The 26,454-nt window shown below is 38.9% G+C and overlaps 1 protein-coding gene across 11 annotated transcripts in view; it reads left to right on the forward strand.

The window, feature by feature from the left end:
* The window catches only part of MBD5 (methyl-CpG binding domain protein 5), a 148,361-nt gene that overhangs the window by 81,366 nt on the left and 40,541 nt on the right, over positions 1-26,454 (forward strand). For 5 of the 11 annotated variants that reach the window (XM_074594178.1, XM_074594185.1, XM_074594187.1 and 2 more), the window contains exons 4-8: positions 4,028-4,219; positions 8,852-8,909; positions 18,840-19,521; positions 24,284-24,386; positions 24,818-24,998. In XM_074594178.1, coding sequence (XP_074450279.1) covers positions 19,409-19,521; positions 24,284-24,386; positions 24,818-24,998 — 397 coding nt within the window. In that variant the 5' untranslated portion in view covers positions 4,028-4,219; positions 8,852-8,909; positions 18,840-19,408. Of the gene's footprint in view, positions 1-4,027; positions 4,220-8,851; positions 8,910-13,677; positions 13,712-18,839; positions 19,522-24,283; positions 24,387-24,817; positions 24,999-26,454 lie in introns of those variants that run through there. The other 6 variants (XM_074594180.1, XM_074594177.1, XM_074594179.1 and 3 more) reach the window with 5 other exon arrangements.

The raw sequence follows: 26,454 nt of genomic DNA on the forward strand, positions 1-26,454 counted from the left end.
TGGGTTTAGTGTTACATATGCAGTTACTAAATAACATTTTATGTGACTTTTCCATTTAAGAAAATAAAAATAGCAAATATTGCAAAATAAAATCTCGACAAAATCAGACTGGATGCTTGTAAAGAGGTCTCTCAGCTTTTGACATTTCTTTCTACTACGGAGCCCATGGCTCTGATTTGGAAAATTCTCTTTCGGAGGAGCGTTTTGCAGTGATGCTACAGGGTAAATGGGAAGAATAACCTGAGAAACAGCCAATAATCAAGTTGATTGGTTTAGAAGATAGAAATTTAAAACCTACCTGAAGACTGCCATTCTCTTTCACTAGTCTTTTGTGACAGCACAATTCAAAGTTATTGAGTTTGTTTCTGTTACTGGAAGATCATTCTTTGGTATTTTTCATTTTTTCTCTTGAAAAGTAGAGTATCTTTAATTTTAGATGCATCAAATACCATAGTTGTAAGAATATTGTATGTATCTTAAGAGATTAGATGGGGACAGGATTTTTTTAATCTGTTAGCACAGACTTGTTATGTAAATAGAAAGCTCACAAAGCAAAGGAGACAGCACACGCACTGGGAAAACAGATGTCTCTTCCCCGAAATACGGTCACCATTACATTCCTGCAACCTGGTGAGAACTCATTGGGAAGCTTATTGTTACAGATATGTATGCAATCGAAAAATAAACATATTGTGGTCACTGTGTAAGTCCTGTACTTATCTCTGAATGGTAGAAACTGGTCTTTTCGTGCATGGTGCAGTGCTATTTAATAACAGCCGGGACAGCCTGTGACAGTCACTTTCTTATATGAAATACCAGACTTCTGAAGTATAAGTGCTTTTTTTCAATGTCAAGTGTCCATTTTTTTAATTGAAAAAAAATATATCCTTTGTATATTTTTTTTTTTAAAAAAAAACGCTTATTTTTAATTCTTTATGATAAAACCTGGTAGTTCCTAATAGGCAAAGAAAGCGAGGGAGGCTGGGTAAAAGGAGAATGAGCACAAGACTTTCAGGAGGGGAAAAGGTCCCTTCCAACCTCAACAATTCTATGATTCTGTGATTCTATAAAAGCAACGCGGAGCCTATTGAATTGGCCACAAAAATTCTCCTGGCTCGCCATATAGGAGCCTTTTGAGGATCACCAGTAGTCTCAGCTTCCGTTTTTATAAAACTGTACTCTGTAGCTGGTCATCTGTGTCTATGGTGCTAGTATTCTGATGCTAGTAAATTTGTAAACGGCAAATGCATAATTAAGGTAATGTCTATTTTTTTTCAGTGGGAACTTTAATTACATCTTTGCTTACGCGTTTCCATTTGCGTATGCTCAGTATGGACAATTTTGATCATTAAGTTATTGCTACTATTTTAGACGTTATAAGTTAAAAATCAGGTTATTTATTTGAATTCATGTTAATAACGCTTTTCTGTTGATTTCTTGAGGCCTTTATTAGAAGCTTCTTTCATTGATGCCACCTCAACGCTTCGCACCCTCCACGTGACCCGGTTATTTTAAGCCCTAGTATGACTTAGCTTTCATTCTTGGGCTATTTCATCCATCTATTGAAATTGTTTCCAGTAAATTAGTTTTACAGTGTTTGCTGTGATTAGCATTATATGCTCAAGGGAAGTTCTACATAAAAATGTCTCTTATCAATACCTTTCAGCGTGTTTAAACATTAATAAATAATTTTATCTGAAGAATGTAATACCCATAGTGAAATTACGATCTAAAATATATTTGTATGCAAATTCTTTAATGGTAGGTTATACCACCTTTCTATTTGTTATGTTACTGTAAAGATAAGCTATGTTATGAAGCCATGGATCCTTATTTATCTGTAGTTTTATGAATAACCTACATAAAAATGTTCATTCTTTGAAATATTTCATGCAGCTTATATACAACGGAAACAAGTTAAAAATTTCGGTCATTTCTACAGTTGAGGAAGAAATTATGTTTCAATTATGCCATTTATAGGTTAGATTTTAAGATTTGGAATTTCTGGAGTAATTTAGAAAACGTTGGCATTTGGTTTCTTGCTCAGCTGAAGGGAGTAGCTGAGGCCCGTTGGTAAGAGCCCAACCTTGTGAGTCCCGTGGATGCTTCAGCCTGTCTCCAGCTCCATGAGACGGGAATCGTTCTCCTCTCACAGTATGTCCGATTCTGTTGGGAGTAACCTTTCCTGCAGCTCTCTGCGTTGAATACCCCAATTCTTTAGCTGCTAAAATGCAGTATATTTTTTCAGTCATATTTATTCAGTGTTTAGACCCGTAGGGCTCCTTGCATTTATAAACTCACAGTGTTCAGGTTGGTTTGTTCAGCAAAGTTGTTTAACCCTTTCAACTAAGGGGAAGAAGCTTTTTTTTTTTTACTAATAGCAATATTAATTTTGTCATTATGTATGTTTTATTATTTATCTTTTAATTTTCATTATTTTAATAATATCTGTGGACTGGATATACCTTGTTAGCGTTCTAGATACATTAAAAAATTCAGTATTAAGAACAGGTAAGCCCGGTAATGTTGAGAAGCATTACATATATAGTGTTTAAACATGGAAGCTGTCTAGTGCCCCAAACCTTAAGAAAATCTAGACATGTGTTTTATAGGGGCGTAGTTTTCAAGGCGATGCTGGTTGGGGAAGAACTTTAGTGAGTTGCTCATTTTTCTTCTATGAAAAAACTGTTTGCTGAAATGCAGTCTGGAACAAGCAAGACTCTTTGGAACCTATTTTCACAAAACTCTGCGCCTCAATTTTGCCCTTAAATTGGGAAGGTGCAGATCAACTGGTAACTCAGTTAAATTAGTGGTACTAATAAAGTCAATGGAAGCCAAACACCAGGTCATCACCAAGAAAGCAAAAAGGTTTTGCTTATAAACTTAACTGAGATATTTTAATAATCATAGTAAATACTGTATTTAGTATTTGCAGCCAAGGTACTTTATGTGACTTACATGCTTATGTCCTGTTTGTTTGGCTTACCTGAAATTTTTCGTTCACATTTTGTATTAACAGGTTCTCTTTTAAGGGAGAAGGTTTTCACAAGAACCAAGACCTTTACTATGATGACAAATGGCTTTAAAAGAGATTGCAAATATGTGATCTGTAAATCAGAGCAAATTCGTTAGGCTTTATGCAGGATTCAAAAAGCGTTAACTGGCTATGTTGCGTCTGTTTTCATCGAAGATTTGTTTTTTAAAAAAAAAAAGTAAAATCCCCAATAATTCTGAATTTGTTAAATGTGTATTTCTAATCCCTAACTGTGCCCTTACTGAGTCCTCAGGCCTTCCGGTGTAAAGCTTTAACGGCCTACATTAGCTCTTTTGGATATGCCTCTAACCTAACGAGCTCCAATCCATTCCACCTCTAAAAGAAGTAATTAATTGACTTAGAGTCCTGCAAAGACTGTTAACTGCTTTCAGTGTCAGAGAACATGCAACTGGCACCATCGACGCCTCACTGAGTCTGGGCGAGTGGAGGACGACAGGTACATTTTGGTGGCGATTCTGAAGGAAACGGCTCAACAACAGGCAGATGTTACGGAATGCCCCAGGCTGGGTTTCAGCTGGGGGTTCACCAGTATGTGTGTACCTGTGCAAAGACTAATTAAATAGCTCATCAGCAATACTGGTGGAACTTTTTGCATAACCAAGGCCATTTACAGTATTGTAGGTCTTTACAGCCTAGACTTTGTAGCTGAGGGTTTTTAGCATGCATCGGTCCAACTCCAGTTGTCTGAAGATGTGACCTTTTTTTTATGCATATTAGTTCCATCATAAAAATCCATATACTCATTTTTATCGAAAACTGCTCATTCTTCTGGACAGTGAGCCACCGTAATGTAGTAAAAGGTATCTTTTTTTATCAGTTCCAATCAGAACCATCCTACCCTTCTTTAAAAGCAAATATTATTACAGTTTATACTGCAAAGTAATTGGATAAGGGCTTAGAAAGCAATCAAGAAAAGTGAAATAAAACCATTTGGCTCATTCTTTAATTTAAATAATGCAACTGTCTCACCAGATGTAACGTGGGGTGCAAGAGTTCCTCAGATGAGGGGTGTAGTAAGACAAGGAGCCAGCCTTGATGGACATAGCCCATTATCGAGATCTACACAGGAGACTGTCTAAAGCAAAGCTGAAAGTGCATCAAGAATTTTAAGAAGCCTAAAGATCCCCAAGGTAACTAGAAGGAAGACCATGAGGAGTAATGTAGGTAAGTATTCAAAAGTAAATCGATGCATTCCTTCAGCTGAGAAACTTTGGATTCTATTTTGATAGTTTTATGCTGTGGTAGTAAAGACGGTTACAGAATGTATTTCAAGTAGTATAATACAGAAGACTTGAGCCAGTGTTCAAAATCCTAATCAGAAGAACAGCAGACGTCTTCGACATTTAATGGTGCTGAAGTAGAAGAGTAAACAATTTAGCAATTCATATCTGTGTACGAGGTAGACAGTGCATCCATACGTGGACCTTTTTGATAACAGAACAAAGAAGAAAAAAGCATTCTTGACCTAGATTTAACAGATTGTTTTGAAACAGCATACGAAGCACAGTATTTTAATGGTAATAAAATTACCATTTTGTGACAGTGTAGTTCATATGGAGTATTAGTCATAATTGGTAGTAATATATTTTGACATAATTAAACAATAAAACTCCGGTTATCTCTATCAGAAAATATTCAGCACCATTCTTGACCTACATTATATTGTAGTAGCAAAGCCTGGCCCTGAGATGAAGCCACAACTTTACAGTAAAATGTAAAATGAAATGCTCTTATACATTTTCATAATCAAAATATAAAGTTATACCATGTCAACAACCAGCAGATGGAGAAAAAGAACGTCCTAGGAAGCTCAAAGAACACACTAGGAAACTGAGCTATAAATACCAGGCTAATTCCATAGCTTTAAGATTTCTCCAAAGCTTTTTTAAATCCCTCCAGAAAAGACTGAAGAGATCCCTAATCTGAAGTGCCCCAGTTGAAGAAATGTTTACGTTTTTATTTTTAAATAAAATTATTTTAGTCTACAATAGACTCTTTGGCATCTTAATGAGTCAATATAATATCTGTACTATATTCGTTTTTTCAAAATAAGGTTTTTAAACACATTGGTATTTTTTCATTCTTATCAGTACTTTTCTCAGAGAAAATACAGCGTTCTGTGTGATCACCTCTGAACTGATATGTACAGTATTCGCACAGAATACTTGACATTCACAACTCATTTTGATTCTCTGTTTTTTAGAGCTGTCCCTTTCAGTAGAGAGAGCTAACGGAATAGCAGACTTCTTTGATGGGGTTTTCTGAAAATTTGGAAAATGTTCTGATATTTTTTTTCCTTTGCGTTTGTAAATTGGACCTATGGAACCCACCATTGTGGCTATATTTAGAAATATTTCTCTGGCTTCCATACTTTATATTCTAAATTCTTGAAAGCAGGCTTTCAGGTTCCATGGCATTCTAGGGAGGATGATGTTCTCATGTTGTAATTGAATTTGGTGAATCTGCGATGTGAACAGGTTCTAAGGCGGATGTCTCTGAGAAAACCTGGATTGTGAGATAAGCAAGTTGTTGAGTGTATACGTGAAGGGATCCTTTTCTCCATAACGTTGGTTGAAAAGATGTACACACTTGTATTACTGAAGCACTGTGTCATGTTTCCTGTTGAAGTTAGCAAAGCCAGTAGTTTGGGATGTCATGAGCCAGAATTATCATGTAACTATAGCGTGATACTGGTTTGAAGGGATATCTGGAGGTCACACAGACTGGCTGAGGTTGGAAGGGGCCTCTGGAGGTCATCTTGTCCAACCCCTCTGGTCAAGGAGAGTCACCTAGAGCAGGTTGCCCAGGATCATGTCCAGATAGTTTTCTAATACCTCCATGGATGGAGATGCCACCACCTCTCTGGGCAACCTGTGCTAATGCTCCATCACCCTCACAGTAAAAAAAAGTGTTCCCTGGTGTCCAGACAGAGCCTCCTGTGTTGCCGTCTGTGTCCGTTACCAGTGTCTTACCACTGGACACCACTGAAAAGAGCCTGGCCCCATATTCTTTCATATGCTTTGGGAAGATTCCCCCAGAGCTTCTATTTTCCTAATATTTATTCAAAACTTTCCATGTTGCACATGGGTCTGCTGTTTATCCTTTAACTTGGACATCAGAGGAGATTCTGGCTCCATCTTCTCCTTAACCACATGTCAGCTAGTTGGACAGAGCAAGATCTCCCTAAACCTTCTCTTCCTGAACTTCTCCTTCCATGAGAATCTCTTCACTTCTTAAAAATGCCTCTTACTTTCTGCACTCATGTTTTTCTTGAGAAAATGCATTAAAAATAATACCTTTTCCAGAAACTTCTGAGTTTTCTTGCACGTTGCCTCTATAAGAGGAAGACAATTGGAGAGCTTGGGGGAAAAAAATCTCAAATCCTTCATTCCTAGAGCGCTGGGAATTTTTACAGTGTGTAGTGCCAGTATCAGACACAAGCTTCGGTATGTGTTCACTGTCCGGGAGACCTCAGGCAGGATTATTTTGCAGAACTGGGCACTTTAAAGACAATTTGTATTAGCCAGAAGAAAGCAAAGGAGAGCAACAAGCTCTTGACAGATTTCGAAAGCAGGACTGTTGAAGCAACAGCGGAAAGGATTGGGTTGGTTTGTTCTAGGAAAAAAGAGAACGCTGTAAAATGGGCATAAGGCTTTAAAAAGATAAGAGGTTTTTTATAAAAGCAATGGCGGCAGTTGCTCCATAGATTTAAAAAAAAAAAAAAAATCTAATTTGCACAAAGGATAATTTAGGATAGATGTAAAGAGAAAACAGTGTCAACTTTTTTTGGTTTACCTCGTCTGACTGCAAATATGGATGAAAAACTGGGATATTTTCCCTCTAACTGTCATATAGTCTATGATAGGAAACTTTTAAAAATGCATAAAGACACAGCTTTCGGAGACGATCTTGGTGATTGTGACCTTCCTCCACTGGCAGTGGGCTGAGCAGATTGCTCTCCCGAGATCCCTCTTCACATCCTCAGGTTCTCTAATTCTGTCAGCTTAATTGTGGGATTGGCTTTGTTTTATTTCCCTGCAAACTTTTTCTGTTACTGATAATGTACTTCAGTTTGAGGTATATGGTGTTTTAAAGTCTTTACTTATGGCAGTTTTCATGACAACAAAATGAACGAAAGGACCTTTTTTCTTAAATAAAATGCTTTGAAAGGCTTTGAAAAGCTCTTTAAAATGGAGTGAAGTTCAGGTTCAGCAGCCTTTGGGAGTTTGCCACTGATTTCCTTGAATTTAGATTTCCATTGAGATGGTAGGCTGAAATGTAACATAGGAAATAAATACATGCAAAACAAATGTGGGAAGCTCTCGTACCTCTCTGTAGCTTGAATTCCTATTTTTTAGATTTTCCTGCCAAGAGTTTATGGCATTTCTTCAGGACACAAATGGCTTTATTTATGTAGGGGGTTTTGTGACAGAATATATTTGTGTTACTAAATGAATTTCTTTTGATCAAGTTTTAAATATGTTGTGATGAGGAGCTCACTAAGTGGTTCTTTGCCCACCTTTTTTCCAATAGCTCACTTTTTGGAGCATGGGGCCAGAACATGCGAAATATCTGTCTTACGCACCTACTGTCTGCGTTCCCAGAGGCATTTTTCAAGCCTATTCAGAGAATAAAGGACTGTTTGAGTTTTAACTTAGTCTCTGACACAACGCATTGTCCTTCGATTGGGATGAAGTAGTGTGTTTTCATCTTTTTTGGAGCTTTGTTCTTAAAACTCTCGGATGTGCAGCATCCTTCAAGGGACACATGGGTTTAATTTCTGGGTGCCTGTGGTCCTTAACTGTCATATTTCTTTTCTCTGCCTTGACGAGCTGGTGCAATTCTCTTGTACTTGACAAGCTTGAATGTGATTCACCCTTTTGTTTAGTTCCTTCTGAAGAGAATCAAACCCTTTTTGTCTAGCTTAGCGTATGTGCAGTCTCTTGCACATGCGGGAAAATCCGGTTTTATAGTGTATGAAGCGAGCAAAGCCGTGGATGGCTGGCTTGGCAGGACAGAGTCGAGCATCGTTACCAGGTACCATCTTGCTCTACGTTAAACCTAACAATATCATGTTTGGATGGCAAAACACTTCCAAGGAGAGTTTCACAGCCCCTGTACTGAAACAGAGAATAGAATGCTTTTTATTATCATAAAAACAAACGTTTCATCTTCTAGGAGCCAGACTGCAGTCTTCACGGTTTTATTAGACAATGAAATTTGTCGTTATTAAGGTGTCAGTGTGAATACGGCTGATAATTGTCGTATCAAAATTCAACCCAAAAATACACAGACACTAACACTTAGGCGCTTTGCTCGTTTTAGTAGGTTAAAAATACCTTGGCTTTCTTAACAGTAAATCTCTGAGAGAGGGGAGTGGGACAGCCACGCGGGAAAAAGGGGTTTCACTCATGAAGCACAAAATCTTATTTGAAACCAGTGGCGGGCGTACAGTCGAGAACTTTATCGTCTTTGTTGCCGGAATACAGATTAAACTTCAGTAGAGTAGGTTTTTTAAAAAGAAGTTGTACATTAGCAATTTTCTTAAATATTAGCTATTTTATCTGTGCTCATGGTGTTTTATGGAAATGTGGTGTGTCCAAAATAAGTGGAAACAGGTATTTATTGCAGAGTTTCAAAAGAGAAATAACGTTCTGAGGAACCTCTCTGATTAAGTGTTTATAAATATGAAGAAATAACTCAGAATCATGCAGTATTGAAATCTTAACATCACACGTGGACTGTATTGCTTACTCTTGCTTATCTTTGGTTTCGACTGATCTCTTTGTTTTTCAGCTCGGACTGAACAAGATGAACGTACCCACCTTCAATCTAATGCTTAATGAGGAAAAAGGTCAGGCTGGCTTTTTTTTTTTTTTTTTTTTTTAAGTCCTGTGCCCTGCTGTTAATTAGTATATTAAAACATACTTTATATTTGCATTACTTATTTCACCTATCTTAAATAACAAACCAAACGTGAATTTTTAATAGGAGGGTGAGGAAGAGTATTTTTAAATGGAATGGTATATTCATAAAACGGCTGACTCAGACCAGGGGAAGCGGAAAAAGAAGCTATAGAAGGAAAGGTCATGTATACAAATCTTCATAAAGATTCATTTAAAAATTATTAAACTTAACAATTAATGGACCTCTTGTATATCAGGAAAGAAATATTTGTCATCATTTTCATGGAGTGAAAGCATTTAGAAGGATTAAAATTGCCCACTTTTTTTTTTTTTTTTTTTAAATATCCTTGAATTTCTGAGTCCTGTTTTAGAAAACAGAGAGAACTGTCTGTCTCTTAAATAAAACAGCAGGGCCAAATTCTCCAAATACGTCCACATTCGATTAGTATATCACTGGAAGACAGTAATAATCTACTAATGCTAGAGATTCATCTATCATCTTGTACAGGTTTGTAGCACACCAGACCTGAAGAGGCAGCCCAAGCTCTCAAGCGCTATTACGTTTATGCCAGATAAGGCTGTAGGGTTTGCATTAAGGTGTCTGAATAGCTGATTTTTATGTTATCATATTTTTTTAATAACGTAAGAGTATTTTCATGAGGGAAATTGCTGAGTAGAGATACATAATTCAGTAAACAATTTAAAAAAATGGCACTTGGAGAAAAAATTCCCCGTGTCTAAAAATGGTATAGTCACGTGACTCATTACTTTGGCACAAAAGCATAATTTACAGGTTTAATTTGCACTCCTACTATGTTTCTGACATTCTCTTGCGCAGAAACTGAATCGGAATTATTCAAATGATTTAAATATTGCTGTGTCCTGAACTTCAGGTGTCTAACACAAGGGAGGTTTGTAGAGTTTATTGAGGCCTCTGCATTTAAGATATGGGAGTATGATTTTCAATTTTACCATTTATTGCTTAATTTTTGATATTCTCCAGTGCACAGTTAATGGAGATCTGGGGGTAATGCGGTAATTGTTATGCCAGCAGCGCGGGGCCTTTCGCCATACTCCCAGCAACCTGATTTTTTCCTCTTTAACGACATATCTAAAATCTAATTTGAGTTTTCATGTTCAGGTTTTGAAATCGTTACATTTAAATACTCTTTTCTTTTCAAATTAACTTTTTTGTTTCCACAAATTACTATTTCCCTGGTAACCGGTAAGTCAATAACGTACAGCAAAGCTGTCAGCTAGAACTGAACACTTACAAATGGTTATTACCTATTTGTTTTCTGCATCTGTTTATTAGATACCTTAAGAACATTTTGTATCAGGTGTTCCTGAAATTCAAATAATCTTCATTATAAAATTGTTACAAAACTATATTTAACTATTTCAGAATTTCGGAAGCCTGAAACATGGGAATTGAAAGAAGAGTTTGTTATTTGTTTATTCATGTGCTTGGATCTTCTTTTCAAATAATTTTAACTTTGGTCTGAAACTTTAAAATATTTATAAATTTAATAATATTTATAAATTCTTTCTAAATGCTTGTAATATTTATTTCGCTAATTTTTAACTATGTCATTTCATAATAATGAGTGTGTTGCTCTTGGAGTTTTAAGTATATGTTAATTTTAACTTCCTTATCACTTTTTTGGACAAATGTGAATGTCTTCAGTGGTTGTTTTCTAATGATTACGTTAGCGAGAGTGATCTCGCTGTGACAAAGCAGGTTCTTCTCTATTCATATTCTTTTCGGTTGTGTCAGTTGGTCTTGGAAGGTCTGAATTCTCTCTCTTGCAGGCGCAGATGGCTTTTTTTTCTCCACATTTTGCAGTCATCTTTTTTCCTTGATGTGGAGTCCAGTAACTTTCCCTGATAGACTCTTCTAGAGCTTGATAGTTTCTTGTAGAATGAGAATTGGTGTAGAAAAGTTTCAGTGTTATAACCATGAAAGACACCTGAAGCCACAGAGAATTAAGATCTACTCATGCGTGTTCCAAAGTACTAAATTCTGGAAAGGCATTAGAATCACAGAATTGCCTAGGTTGGAAGGGACCTTTCAGATCATCTAGTCCAACCATCAACCCAACTCTGACAAAAAGCCAACAAAATCAAAATAGATCAACAAAATCAAAATACTTAAAGAATTATGGCTTCCTTATGGCAAGATAGGTTTTGGAGGAGACAGAAATTTCTATTCAAAGAAAGCCCCCAAAAAGTGTCCTTCCCAGTTGCAGAACTGATGATGTATCATCACTGCGTGATGAAGAAAGAATAAAAAGAACTCTAGAAAAGCTGTTCAGAAGAAAAGTTCAAGTATAAATTCTCTTTATATTGTAGAAAGCTTAGTACTTTAAAATGCTTGGCTAGGGAGATCACTGTGCAGCTCTTCTCTGCGATGTAGTACTTCACTTGCCATCTTATTTCAGAGAATATAAAAATAATCAGTTTGTATAGGATTGGTTTAGCTATGTATGAATGGCTTTTGGCCATTTAAAAAAAAAAAAAAAAAAAAATCCAAGTCCAGGTTTGCTCCTCCTAGATTTGTAGGTTGCTGAAGATGGACATTGTATATTATACAAGTTCCTCATTTCCTTATACGAGTTCTCCTAAAGTGCCAAAGTGGATGTAATAACATTTCTTCACTTCTTCTTAACGTATAGGTTAGTAATATTCTATTTCATTATATTCCCTAAGAAAGGTTTTGATAATGGTGACATGATTCTTGTCTTCAGAATAACTTGATTTAAACCGCATACCAATTATTTGTCTTTATTTTTAAAAAATCTGAATGCTTAGATTATTTTGACAGTAAGGTAGGGCTGTCTCACGCGCACGCAGTTTTGACCTATTTCCCTTGTAAAGATAAAAATTAATGTGGTGGAAGGCCTGAAAGAGCGTTATGTATTCTTCTGTGGACTCTATTGGGTGGCCGTTGTGTTTATTAAATTCTTCTTGAGTAGACAGAGCTGAGGTTTGAAAAGAAAAATCCTTTTTTCTCCTGACATTTTTTTGATTGTCGTGTAGCTCAGTTTTGCTTTTTGTCAAAACCCTTTCCGAGATGCTGTGTGTGTGCGCATACGTGCACGTGTGTGCACAAAGGGCGTACGTTCTCTGTTCTTTCATGTGGTTAGAGGCAGTCGTACTCTGAGAAATTTTCAGGTTTGTGTACTATACATACACTAAAGGATGCTAAAAGAATGATGCTCCTTCCCAGTTCAGCCATTGGACAACTATAATGGCACAGTTAAATCCGCTAAATTGAGGATATAATGCAGTTCAGTGGACTCTACTTTTTACCTGCTCTATGGGCATTAGTAGGAAGGGTATCGGGTGTAAGGTTACAACTTCTGACTAGGTAACAGCATGCAGGTCCAAAATGCTCCAAGGGAAGAGATTCGTATTGTGTGCTCTTAATGAGCAGCTAGAATCCACAAACATAAATTAGTCTTTCTCCATGAGAATCTTTTCTTTATTGTTTTATTAGTATAGATTACTAAAGAGTAGGTGTGAAGCGATTGCTTTATTCGTGACTGTGGTTGGACTAGATGATCTGAGAGGTCGCCTCCAACCCGGGCAAGTCTATGATTCTGTGTAGTCTGGCAGCATAGGAAACCAAATAACACAGGATTCTGTCCAAGCACATGCACGTAAGACATGGCCAGTGGGCTACTGGTAAAGATTGCCTGCTGGGCTTGTAGAGATAGGTACAGTGGCCAGGACTCTTGACACTTTTGCTATTTATGAGTGAATTAATCCAAATAACTATCATTTTAGCGAGTGGTTAGATTGGGATCTTCCAATTCTAAAAAGTTCTACAGCATCAAAAGTTGTATAAACCAGGAATGCAGAAGCCCTGTTATAGTACAAAATAAACTGCCCTTTCTACAGTGTAAAATAATTCAATACCAAAGGTACTTGGACTAGTATAAACTGATTCGACACTAGGGCAATTAAAAATGTATCATTTTAATTAAGTCATTCGGTGCAGATCAGTTTTCTCGTTGTTGCAATGTATCCTTCATACTCTGCATTTAGGAGTAAGATGAAGATGTCTCTCCCACCAAAGACCAGAGTATATCGTGTGTACAGCTGTATTGTGGTCCTGGATACCAATGCAATGAGATAAGATTGACAGAAGAAAGGTTTCCTTTATACTTCAGGCACGTTTGTTTGTTGAATCACTCCCTTAAAAATAGGGCTTCATAAAGTATTCGATACCAGTGTAATTAGTCAAGAGAACGCTTCTTTTCAAAATGGAAAAGCATTCCCAAAAAGTGGTGCAACATTTGTATCTAATTAGATGATACAGGAGAATCCTAGCTAATTGCTTTGATAGACTTAAATAGATTAATAATGTGCAAGTGATAACTAAATAAAAACTCATTTTAACTCATCGTGGTTTGAAAATAGTGCTTTTTAAGAAGCTAAAACTTCCTGTTAGTTCTCAAAGCCCAAGACGGTGATTTGAGGGCATTTCTCTTTCTGAATTTATTTTGTAGGTTTTCTTGGGATAGAATGGAAAGGCTGGGAAGTGAGACTGCAGTTTGTATCTCCAAGCAGTGTTTTGTGTACGTTCTGAGTGTTGCCGAAACTTTGTACCCAAAATCTGGTCATTCCATAAGTAAGCCCTGGGGTTTGTGCATCAGAGGCGGTCATTGATCTCCGAGCTCTGAGCAGCCTTTCTCTGTCATACCGGGAATTGTTGGGCACACTTTCAAGTTCGTGTAAGAAAAAGGTATTGGAGCATCTTTGCAATATTAGTCTGTCAAACTTTGCCTTAAGTGGCTCGATGTCCACTTATTAATAAAAGAAATGTTATATTGGTATTCCTATCGTATGTGATAGATCTGAATCCAGACTATTAGTATCTTATTTAAGTTTCTTTTCACTCTGTACCAAATTTTCAATTTCACCACTTGACTAAAAAATGGTTAAAATAAACATTTAACAGCTGAGTGTGCAAAGAGGCTTCCTAAAATGCAGCATTTCAAAAAGTGAGGTGGTTGCATTAAAAATTGAAAACATACTTTCAGCATATGAAAATTAAGGAGAAATTTTCCATGGGAGGAGGGGTTTGAAGGGGCTAAAGGGGGGAAACAAGTCAGTGTAACTTTGCATAGTTCTCCAATGAAATATTTTTAAGCGTATTGTAATGAAACTGGACTGCAAAACAAATCTATACAGCATGTCTTGGCGCACAGAAAAAAAAGAAGTAATTGATTTAGATGTGGAAAGTTGTGTTACTCGTGGTGAGATAACATGAGTTGTCTGGAGTTGTTATGAGATTACAGAGAAGAGGTATTTATTACATGGGTTGATGAAAATCAGGCCTTTGGATAGAATCCAGTGTCCAAAATACTTTGGATTTCGTCCAAAATCCAAATATTTTCTATCCCAATCCAAAGTACTTCAGATAGAATACTTGGATGGAGAAGGGGGAAATGGTACATCAAAAGAGACGGGATTTTTCTGCAATTGAGTTGGAGGATTCTGGGCTTTGAATAACCAAATGGATGCTCTCTGTGTCAGAGCATTCACGGTCAGCCTGGTCCCTATTGGGATCTAAATGTCTCCTTCAACCTCACAACAGTTTGCCAAATCTAATAGAGTGGTGCCACTGTCCCCTCCAGTTGCCCCTTAAACATGCAACTTCTGGTCTAGGCTGCCTTATCATATAAAATGTACTATAAAAGCTGCCTGTGCCAGCGGTAGGGTGAAAAAGAGCCAGACCCAGCCTAGTTTAAGTGACTCTTGTCGTCTTTTTCTCTGCTGTCTTCCTTAGCTCCATTTTCTTGGCTCAGTTGGGGCCTACTGGAGAGATGGGGAGGGACTCTGGATCAGGGAGGGGAGCCATGGGATGAGGGGGAAGGGTTTGAACTGAAAGAGGGTGATTTAGATGAGATGTGAGGCAGAAATTGTTTGCTGTGAGGGCGGTGAGCCCCTGGCCCAGGTTGCCCAGAGAAGCTGTGGCTGCCCCATCCCTGGAGGGGTTCAAGGCCAGGTTGGACGGGGCTTGGAGCAACCTGGGCTGGTGGGAGGTGTCCCTGCCCAGGGCAGGGGGTGGCACTGGGTGGTCTTCAAGGTCCCTTCCAGCCAGAACCTTTGCGTGACTCTTTGTTTGGCTGATAACCAGTTACTGGGAAAATGCAAAGGGTGTCTGTCCGTTGTTGAACCAGATTTGAGAGGTTTAACTCTTCTTGGAGAGACCTGTAGTACCCTTAACTTTTCTATGCTGTTATGGAGTTAGATAAAATAACACATATGAACTCTGCACATTAGTAAAGAATTTTTATACCAAAACATTGATGGCAACCTCTTACTTTTGCCATTCATGCCCAATAGAAATGTGCAATGGTTCCAGTATGTGCTGGGTATTTTATCGCCTGCGGTTTGTGGAAATTTGCACAAAAGTGTGCCGGGCTTCAGTGAAAAAAATCTCGCTTCCGTGAGCGTTTTTGCTATAAACACATAAAACATGGCTAGTTACGCGCTGATTAGCTGTGTCCTTCTACATGGCTAGTTACACACCGATTAGCCATGTGCTAAGAAGCTTCCAGGGAGCCTTCGCCCTCTTCTGTAATTCATGGCACGCACACACATCGGCGTGTCCTCACAGACCCCAACTGGCGTATGAGCGCAGTCAATTACAAGATAAAAGGTCAAATTTCGATGATGTGAATAGCATTGTTGCCTGTTTTCCGCTTAGAGCGAGTGTGGTGCTTGAAGTATTTTTGTACCTGGGGTGGAATGGAACATGGATCTTCATACCGGTGCTCTGATTCATTTTTATTTTTTACATCACTCAAACCCTCGTGTTCGTTTACAGTTCTAGTACTTCTCAAGAAAAAGTCATACAAATAATAAGCTTTGACTGAAGGTATATGATTGAAACAGCCGTTTTATTCCGTTTCACTGTACTGAGTAAAAATATTTAAATATTTTCCACAGAAGAAGCGGTTAAGTGAATTCTTTTGCCTCTTTTAGTACTATTTCAAGCTATGTGCAGTACCGAAAAATGGTTTATCTGATTAGATGATGATAAGTATTATGGTGGTGATGGAATGGGACGTTAGCTGAGGCAGGGCATTGCAGAACCAGGAGAAATATAAGGTTACTTCGAAGTGTCTCTTGCTGCTTGTGCAAAAAAGAAATTGATGGCTATTATTTTCTCGTAATGGATCCAGTGCAATTGCCCTAAATAGCAACATGAGCCACAGCAAGACTGGGCTAAGAGATGAGCAGCCTTCTCTAGGCTACGTGCTTCCAGTGTTTTAAATATATATTTTCTGATTCTGATTTTACTGTGTTACAGAAAGCTAATTCTCATTAAAAGCAACAGGGAAATTATTTACCTGTTTTAGCCTTACATGGGACTTGTAATAAAAATGCCTATGCAGCATTCAGCAATAACGCTGAAACTTGAAGGTAAATTCTGCCTCGGTTTTGATGAGACATCATCGGCTGCCGCCTTAATCGGGATAAAACCAATCACCCACCAAAACTTCTAAACTGAAAACCTGAGAGGACTCGAGAGTCCTGAACTGTTGCCAAGTGCTCTCCAAATCCTATTCCTACGTAGCAGATTTAGAGATTAAAGGATAGATTGTTGTCATATGAGAGACGGCAAGGTGTTTGGTGTGACATTCCCTCTCACCTTCGCTGGCTGGTACTGGGTCACCTCTCCGCTGGCAGTGACCAGGATCTCAGCATGGTCTCCTCATCCCTTTCCCGGTTTTGGCCAGCCAAGGATTACAAGCTACTGGAGTGCTCCAGAGGGTAGAAGAGTTATAGAGCTGTCTAGGTTGGAAGGAACCTTTAAGATCATGTAGTCCAACCATCAACCTAACACTGACAAAAACCATTAAACCATGTCCCTCAGCACCATGTCATAGAATCGTAGAATTGCTGAGGTTGGAAGGGACCTTTAAGATCATCGAGTCCAACCTTTAACCTACCCTGACAAAAGCGACTTCTAAACCATGTCCCTAAGTGCCCCATCTACCCTTTTCTTAAACACCTCCAGGGATGGTGAATCCACCACCTCCCTGGGCAGCCTATTCCAATGTTTAATAACCCTTTCAGTGAAAAAATGTTTCCTAATATCCAATCTAAACCTCCCCTGACGTAACTTGAACCCGTTTCCCCTCGTCCTATCACTTGTCACCAGGGAGAAGAGGTCAGCCCCCACCTCTCTACAACCTCCTTTCAGGTAGTTGTAGAGGGTGATAAGGTCTCCCCTCAGCCTCCTCTTCTCCAAGCTAAACAACCCCAGCTCCCTCAGTCGTTCTTCATAAGGTTTGTCCTCCAGACCCCACGTCCACGTCTTAGAAACGTATAAGACATCTACGTCTTATAAATACTTTCAGGGATGACGATTCCACCACCTCCCTGGGCAGCCCGTTCCAATGCTTCACAACCCTTGCGGTGTAAAAATTTTTCCCAATGTCAATCGTAAACCTCCCCTGGCGCAACTTGAGGCCATTTCTTCTTGTCCTAGTTGAAACAGATCCCTGCAAAACAGTGCCAGGCTGTTCTAGAAGCCTTTGTCCTGCAGAGGATCGCACTCTTTATTCTGAAAATCGCGCTCCGTATTCTTTTGATTTCAGCGCCTTAGTCAAGGGGGTAGGTCCGGCCGGCTCCTTTCTCATCCGCATCCTTCTTTTTAATACCATGGCTAGTTTTTTTTGCTTCATGTAGCATTTTGAACTTTACATTTATAAGTAGTACATCTGAAGACAACGTACAGCATAAGTGTACTTAAGGGAATATTTTTGAGGACTATTATTTATGCCTCTGTAGTCTTCCTTTAGTGGTCTTGAAGGAAGGAACTGTTGTTACTGTTAAATATAGATGTAACCTGGTGTTGCTACTCTTGTTGCAGAGATGTTGTAGGATCCTAAGACTTTATGTTCCTTTTCTATCTCAAAAAATACCTTTTCTTATCAAAATTAGTCAGGTCTATACTGACGTTTACTGTGTGTTAAAATATCAGCATAACATCAGCATTAGGAATAAGGCAGAAGTGACATGCAATTCCAAATGAAACCTGTTAGCACCGTTCCTGCCATAGTCATCAATGACGTCTTACATTTGAGTCCAAGGGTTGTTGGTTTTTTCTGACGCATTTACTATTTGGGTCACACATTCCATGTTTGTCTCCCCTTAATAAAAAGTCCAGTCGGAAGAGTTAAGTCTCAGCTGGTCAACTTGAAAACCCGTTTTGGGGGAATAACACTGTTTGCATCATTCTGAACTTCTGTCATGAAGATTTGCTCATACAGTATAATCATACAGGGGGAAATTATTACTTAGGATATTCAGATTTTTTCATAGGTATTCTGAGATCAGTGCATTGATGCTAGCTTCTCCCTTTTTATTATACAAATTTTTTGTAAGAAATTATTATTTTAATTTAGTCTGAATGCAGGGATTTTCCATTTTTATGGATATTATCAACCCTGGAAGCAGCTTCCTTCACATTAAATTCATTCAGTTTTATAAACAGTTTTTAAAGGACATTAATTGAGCTCGTCATCTGTTGATAATTCTGAATAGAAGCATATGTGAAACTATTCAGTTAAAAGATACATCCCTTAATTCCCCCAAACTGTACATTAACTATTTAATAACAGTTGTACTCTCTTAGCTTTTAACATGTAGCTCTGTTGCATTCACATATAAATAGAATATGCTAGCAGGTTTATATTTACCCTAAGCCTTATTTTCATGGTTTCATTGACATTTAAAATTTTGATTCTAAGCTCTTTAAATGGATGCAGCTGTATACATCTTCATGAGTTACTGAACTGGGCTGAAAGACTTCAGAAAATGGCTCATGTGTTTTCTATATCTGTATTTTTCAGGCTGTTTCATTGGAGCCAGGGAGTCATGAAAGAAACTCAAGAAGACAACTTGGATAATGAACGGAAGATAAAAAGAAAACAAAAAGAATGTGGCATATAAAGGGTATAATACCTGGAGGTATTAGATCTGACTCATATTTATAAAAATGAGACGAGCTTTCACAAAATACAAGTTATCTTAGACAGTCATCAAGCTTGGAGCCATGCTGTTGAACTAGAAATTCTCCTTTTCCCCATTCTCCTTTCTGACAGGTAACAAAGGATTGGTGAATTATGATTTTCCCAAGTTGGAAGCACTAATTTTTATCTATATAGTTCATCCTTATGAATATATAAGGAGTTAAACATTGCATATTTAATGTGGATTATAATGGGAAAGTGACTCATTAACAAAAATGGCCACTTTTAAGGACTTGGTTTCAAACTGAGCTGGAGCCTCCCAATGCACTTTGTACAGTTTGGGGAAAGGTGTGCTGAACGGCCTTCTTTGGGAGGCCATGATGACATGTAGTAAAAGGATATCATCTTACTGTTGATATCTTTGAAGACTCATAAACAGAAACAGAAAAATGAATGGTGGAAAGGAGTGTGACGGAGGGGACACGGATGGAGGGCCACCAGCAGTGCAAGTTCCCGTTGGTTGGCAGCGGCGGGTGGACCAAAGTGGAGTGCTCTATATCAGGTAAGGTTATCCCAGGTGGTTGCTCTTTTGTTTTCCTTGTAGTTCTGCCAGGACGTGTGGTAAAGTCGTGACTCGGCTGATCCTTGGTACTCAAAAACTTCAAGGGCTTGTTCTTTTGGACGCGCGAGATCCTTTTTTCTGCTATTAGTGGAGTCCACTTATGTCAGTTGTGCCGTTTGCATGCCCTTAGTGTACTCTCAAATCTAATATTGCTTGGTCTTGAAAATTTGATAATCCTTACTATACATTTTGCTTTAGGCATGAATAGTTCTTTATTACTTATTATTGTCATGCGGATTTGAAAGCTGAGCAGTAGCAGATTTAACCTTACTTAATATCTTCATTATTCAAACCTTTTACAATGAGACGAACCAGAGGTTTAGTTACACGCCACACCTGAGATGGTGAGAAATCTCTGCTGTCTTTTGCCTACTCCCAGATGCATAGGCATCGCCTTTTCCTTGCACCACCACGGGCTTTTGATAAGAGCCTTTGTTGGGGGAGTTGAAAGCAGTGATCTGGCTTGCAGACAGCTCATGGCAGGTAAGGTACAGTGGGACTTGCTGCTGCTGTCAGCAACACAACTGTTGTGTTTTATTTAACTCTCTTTTGAAAGGAAATTTAATTGGTGTACTTAGCTGCAGAAAATAGCAGGTTTTATGTGCCCTGTGAATGTTCCGTGTTCGCTACCACTGACGGTCTCCAGCAAGATTTACTTCTGTGGATTCCCCACATTCCTCATGTAGAAAAAACAGGAACACACGCCTAAATCCAAAGTTTTAGGTAGTTTATTTGTTTATTTTGTTAGCTTATTGGATTTTTTTGCATCACCCTGGAACAGTCACAAAAGAAATGCATTGAAATTACTGTTAAATGAATGTGTTCAGACGAACAGGCTACGAATTAAATGTTATTGGAAAAAAGATCAAAGTTAGCTTTAACAAAATATGGGTTCATCAGGTTTACATCACAGAAGTCTAAATGATTACCAGTCTGTTATTTGCTTAATCTTATTCCACAATTCTGTGATTAAAATAACCACTTCTTCCCCACATTTTATGTATTACCAACACAAAATTCTTTAACAAGTCAGAGCATACCCCAATTTTACACTAAACTGCCATAAAAGATCAAATGCATTCCGGGATTTCTTGTTTATATTCTCAATTAGCAGAATCACACAAAATCCATGTCAGTGATACGCATGTCAAAGATAAATCGCCTTCCCCTTATATTTCTCATTACAGCTATAATTTACTGGGCCTTTGCCTTAGTTAAAAATCAATGAGAAAGAAAAAGTTGTGGGTTGGGGTTTTTTTTCCTATCATCCCTGTATCCAGGCGTCAGGACATACAATGCTTTGGTATTTTTATATATCTGACGATCCTACCTGCTTTTGAACTTCCATTTTCTATAGCTGTAAGAAGCAGGCCACAAAGCTTGTGCTGCTTCTTCAGGCGTATGTCTTACATGTTCATAAACTAGTAAAAGGTGGTATAATTCTGCCAGTTATTTGCTTTTCTACCTTCTTATTATATGTAGTTGTTCAGGGCAACTTTCTTAATATTTCTGTTCTGAATTGCCTTACGGAAAACACTGTTTTTATTCAGTTGGCCCGGCTAATCAAGTCGACCTGTTGCCTTTCTCAGCTTGGAGAGGGTTGTGGCATTTCTGCCCTCCTCCCGAGTTTTGCCCCTGTGTACGTTTTTTCCCTCTTTAATCCAATGGTTAATTTTCTGGTTGCCTTCTCTAAGCCGTTCCGATGAAAGGGAAGGCTCGACAACACACTTGGTGTGGTCCACGGCTCTTACATTCTTACTTGGTGAAAAGCCCAGGGTAGGACATGTTGGTTGGAGAGGATGGAAGTCAAATAGTCCAACCTCCTGCTTGACGTGGAGCGTCTGCAACACTCGGTCGGGTCAGCCTTTGGTTTCGCCAGCAGCATCTTCAAGGATTGTGTTTCCACAACCTCCCTGGGTCACCTGCGCTAGTGCTGCCCGGCTCTTCTGAAGGAGCAACCACCCTGAAAATACGCACAGCATTTATTGAGAGAATGAAAGGTCAAACAATATTGACTCAAAAAATATCCAAGGGAAAATTAGTGTATATATTAAGATCTGACATGATTTAACTAGAATAGATGATCCCAGCTGGATAAGGACTCATTCTAGTTGTGCTTCCTTATAAAGCGTGCACGCTCTTCTATCAGCTGTCAACAGTTGCTTTGGATTAAATCCATTAATTAACTCGGTTTATTACCTGGTAAAGGCACGGAGCTGAGTCTCAGTGCTTTTCTTAGTAAAACAATACCACAGCCTCTAAGTAGAACCTAGATCTCTTCTTCAGCTTAGAGTCAGCAGTGGAATAAACTGAGAAAAGCTCTTTAATAAGAGGAAAAGATTTCAGAACTGTCAGTAACAGATACTACTATATTTTATAATTTGCTCTTTTTTGTTTCTTTGGGCTCGGAAAACCTCTTGATGACCTCAGTGATGGAAAAAAAAAAAGCTGGTAGTTTCTTACAAAGGAAGCTGCTGATTATCCCTTGCGCTATAGAAGTGCGAGAAAATCTCTACATGCAAAAGATACTTTGCAATTACATAGGTCTGCCCGGGAACAAGGCAGAAACAGGAAAATGGGCCCTTTTTAGATTTTGGTGTTTCTTGTGGACAAGTAACCACGCATATATGTGCAGTAGGGATGCTGAATCCCATGTGCCACAGGTTGAGTGGACTGACCTGCGCGCTCCTGGCAAGCGCGAGTGTCCAGACCTTCCTTTACACCCACCACCGATCCTCGGTGCCGTATGAACGGGCCCTTCGGGTCTGTTGTTTCCAGGACACAGAATCTCCTTGTGCCTGAACTGGATATATGCGCCCAGGCAAACTGCACGCCAAGGAAGGTGATTTAAAATCCCTTTATTCTAGAAATAGGAAAAAAAAAAAAAGCTGTGGTGGTATAGCTTTATTCTCGCTGCTCAGTGGACGTTTTTTACCAATGCAAATAAAAAGGCATCCTGACTCCAGAGGATGGAATCATAGGATCATAGAATGGTTGAGGTTGGAAAGGACCTTAAAAATCATCTGGTTCCAACCCCCTGCCCTGGGCAGGGACACCTCCCACTAGACCAGGTTGCTCCAAGCCCCGTCCAGCCTGGACTTGGACACCTCCAGGGAATATTCCCAGGGATGCCTTTTAACGCAAATATTTAAGCATCACAGAAACGTAGATGGGATAACGTAGAGCAAATGCCAGTCTCAGTCTCCCCCCTGGGAAGAACATCTTCAAGCGTGGACCTTGCCTGGGTGAGCAGTCGCTCCTGCGTGCGTGGGCAGGACAGGCTGGGAAAGTCCAAAGCCATCGGCCAGTGCTGGAGATGCGGAGCCAAAGTAGAGACGAAGTGATGCCCACCGAGTTAAAATGTGATAATGGGAGCCTCGTGGTTTAACCAGTCTGTAGCTGAAATTAAAATAAATAAAAATAAAGAGTAATTTCCCCCTGTTCCCCAAGTATTTCAGTTTGAGACAGGGGAAGTTTGACCTTCTGACCTACCTACCACTGCATACCTCTCCCATTATTTTTAGATTGCTCTTTCATCTTGCTCTACCCTCAGAACTGTCACTATTGCACGTATTTGACCTGAGCGCTTTTCTCTAAAATAACTGTTTCAGGACAAGTCTGGCACATAAATTACTTACTGAATCTGTCAGCATAACTGAACGTCACTTGAAGGTGTTGCTTTGTAAGTGACTTAGCTCTTGTGCAGAATTAAGTGTTTATACGTTGGGTTTTAACTGCAAAAGTTTGTTGTAGTTTGGAATTTTGACTCTTGGCTGTTTTCATGATCCAAACTATGCCACCTAAGTTGTTTTTGTTAAAATAAGGGCTATTTACAGCTGCCACTGAGAACCAGCATTTTAGCCATTCCTCATAAATTATTGTATTCTCTCCCTGATAAACAGATTAGACAGCTAAGTAATAAAGAGCAATCTGGAACGCAGAGGCTTGTGACATGAGAACTTTTTTTATCTTATGAATTAGTGATTTTGCCGTAACAGGATTTCCAATATCCTATTTTTGGATATGGAGATAATGATTTTCTGGTGGGAGAAACCCGAGTGCGGTTTATCAGAAACTCACTGGACTGGCTTCTTGCTGTAACATTTCTCTACTTCCAGTGAGAGGGTTGAAATTTTGACTGAATGAAACCAAATTGTTTATGCAACCGAGAGACCCAGAGTTTTGTTACTGGGCCCCTTTTTCTCCTTCTTCTTGAAACACACTTTCGTGTGTGGTTTTTTTCTTCTTAAATTAGGTCCCGGTCCTAAAAAGTGCCGGTGACTGTCGTGCCTGCGTGGAACTGGGTGATGCGATGGAGGGGAGGAGGTTCGTGGGGGCTGCGCGCTGCCCGGGTGTTACGCTTTACAGGAGAGGGGAGGGAGACGAATTATCTTAGTGTTGTTAAGGCTTGCAAGCAGGATTGTAATGTGAATAGTAAATATCAATAATCTCACTTGCTTTCTTTTCTCCGCACTCGCTGTGTTTGTTTTTTCTATAATGAAAGCTTCCTTTTAAAAAAATTTTTTGGCTGTTTTTGAGAAGTATCATCTCAGTTTTTGACTAAAAGCAAGAAGTACTATGAAACAAAATACGAAATCTTAGTTGCGTTATTTCAAACCCTCTCTGTGTGAGCTGTTAGAATGGTGGATAGGAGTCGTGACCTATCAAATAGCTCGTATTCATCATTTCTGTTCCTTTACAGTCCCAGTGGGTCTTTATTATCCTGCTTGGAGCAGGTGAAGACTTACTTGCTGACTGATGGAACATGCAAGTGTGGCCTAGAATGTCCTCTTGTTCTTCCCAAGGTAAAAAAGCATCATTTTGGATCTCTGCTATAATCCTTATCAGTTATATCAGCTGATGTGCTCTGCCATGACTTAATCTCTGTTCAGATCGTATATATAAAGTCAGTGGTATACATCCAAAGATTTCCCAAAGTACAAAAGAAATCTTCCCTCTGCTTTCTCCCCGCATGGAAAAGATCTGACTCGTTTTTTACGGTGTTTTAACATTTTCCTGTTAAATTGGAAACCTACCATCAACAGCATCGTGCTAACGTGTGAGAATCAGAACCAGACACTGACTTCTGTTTCATCTCTTGAGCAGTGCAGGAGCAGTCAGATACCTCTGAGAAACAGAAGTAAATTTGATTTTATGTAAAATTTCTGTTTTAGTTGTATTTGGTGAGTTTGCTGCCTCTAATCATTATTTTAAACGTTGGAATTTTTACTCTCAGGTCTTTAATTTTGATCCTGGAGCTGCTGTAAAGCAGAGAACTGCTGAAGATGTTAAAGCGGACGAAGATGTCACCAAACTATGCATACACAAACGGAAAATTATTGCTGTGGCTACACTTCATAAAAGCATGGAAGCACCACATCCTTCACTAGTTCTGACTAGTCCTGGTGGTGGGACAAGTAAGTAAAATCATGCAGAATCATTTAACTATTTAATTTTAAATATATATAAATACAGAAACACTCCCAAGAAGTCTTAAATATCTATGAGTGCAATAGTAAACAGATTAAAGGAAAAAATAGAGGCAGTAGTTAGAGAGCTGTTGGTAGAGAGCACATGAGTCTAAAAAGCAGGTCATCCCAGACTAAGAGCATGATTTTCTTGGAAAAGATATCAGATTGTTCTAGACAAAGAAAATACATTAGCTCTCATCTTTTGGAACTGTAGTAATATGTCTGATATTCTGTCACATGGGAAATTAGAGAAGCAGAATAAAGTGATTATAAAGGGATTAGAATGTGGCTAAGGACTTGGCTAAATGGGAAATTGTATTGCGAGGCAGAATATAGAGCCAGAGAAGATCTCCACTGTAATTTCTCAAGGATTATTTTTGGGGACCAACCTGGATTAGCATTTTAATTATCCAAATCAACAAAAACTGAGGTGATTTGTTGATGGATGAAGCTGGCAGGTACTATCCAAACAAGAGAAGATCAAAACATGTTGAAAAACTGGGGGGATCGTTGTGACCTGGAGTGAAAGAAAAGGTATAGCAACAAATCCTGTTAATTGCAAGGTTGTTCACCTGGGGACTAGTGAAAAAAAGCTATGAGCTGTAAATTATTGAGAAAGAAGACCTAGAGAGAGTAGCTGATCAAAGATGCCCGTGAGCAGTACCAGATGGCAGTATGGTGCGGATCAGTGTGACTCTGGGAGACGCACAAATGCCATCGCACGCCGACTGCCGTCCTGCGCCGCTCTTTCACTGCCGGCACTCGCGCTGAAACAGAGCAGAAGCTTTTCTCATTGTGAACTGCAAAACACTTCTTATAAAAGTCATCTAAAAGTGTTTAGCTACCTGGCAAAATGGTGGCTGAAACAAGGTACGATTGCTGCCGATAGAGACAGCGTAAATAAAAGAGAATCGGCACCAGAAAACCAAGCTACTTAAGCTAAAGGACAGGGTTAGCACTGAAAGAAACAGCTACAAAAACAGAGTTGCACAGAAACTTGAACAGAAAATTAAATACTTTCTAAGGATTACAAGACAAGGTTCTGAAGTCTTACAAATCCAAATGGTGAGGACAAGAGAGTGAAATTACTTTTAAGACAGAGCTCAGTGCGTTTATGGTTATGTGCTGTGATGCATGTGGCTTCAGGGAAATGGCCCTTGATAATCTGAGGGATCTTTTGCACCCCTGTATTGCTGTAATAACAGCTGGCCAACTGCTAATCCCTCCGCAGCCTGACTTCAAAGTGGAAAATTTTAAGGCTATAAAAATAAATAATAAATCTCCGATAGATAGACAACGCTAAGATGACTGCTGTGCTCTGGCATGTTCAAATTGCTATGTATCATTTTAAAGCTTTGTTTAAATTGTTTTTTGCAATGTAATTTATGTTTTTAGAACAAAC

This window comes from Larus michahellis, chromosome 7 (genome assembly GCF_964199755.1).
Source record: "Larus michahellis chromosome 7, bLarMic1.1, whole genome shotgun sequence".
NCBI classification, from domain to species: Eukaryota; Metazoa; Chordata; class Aves; order Charadriiformes; family Laridae; genus Larus; species Larus michahellis.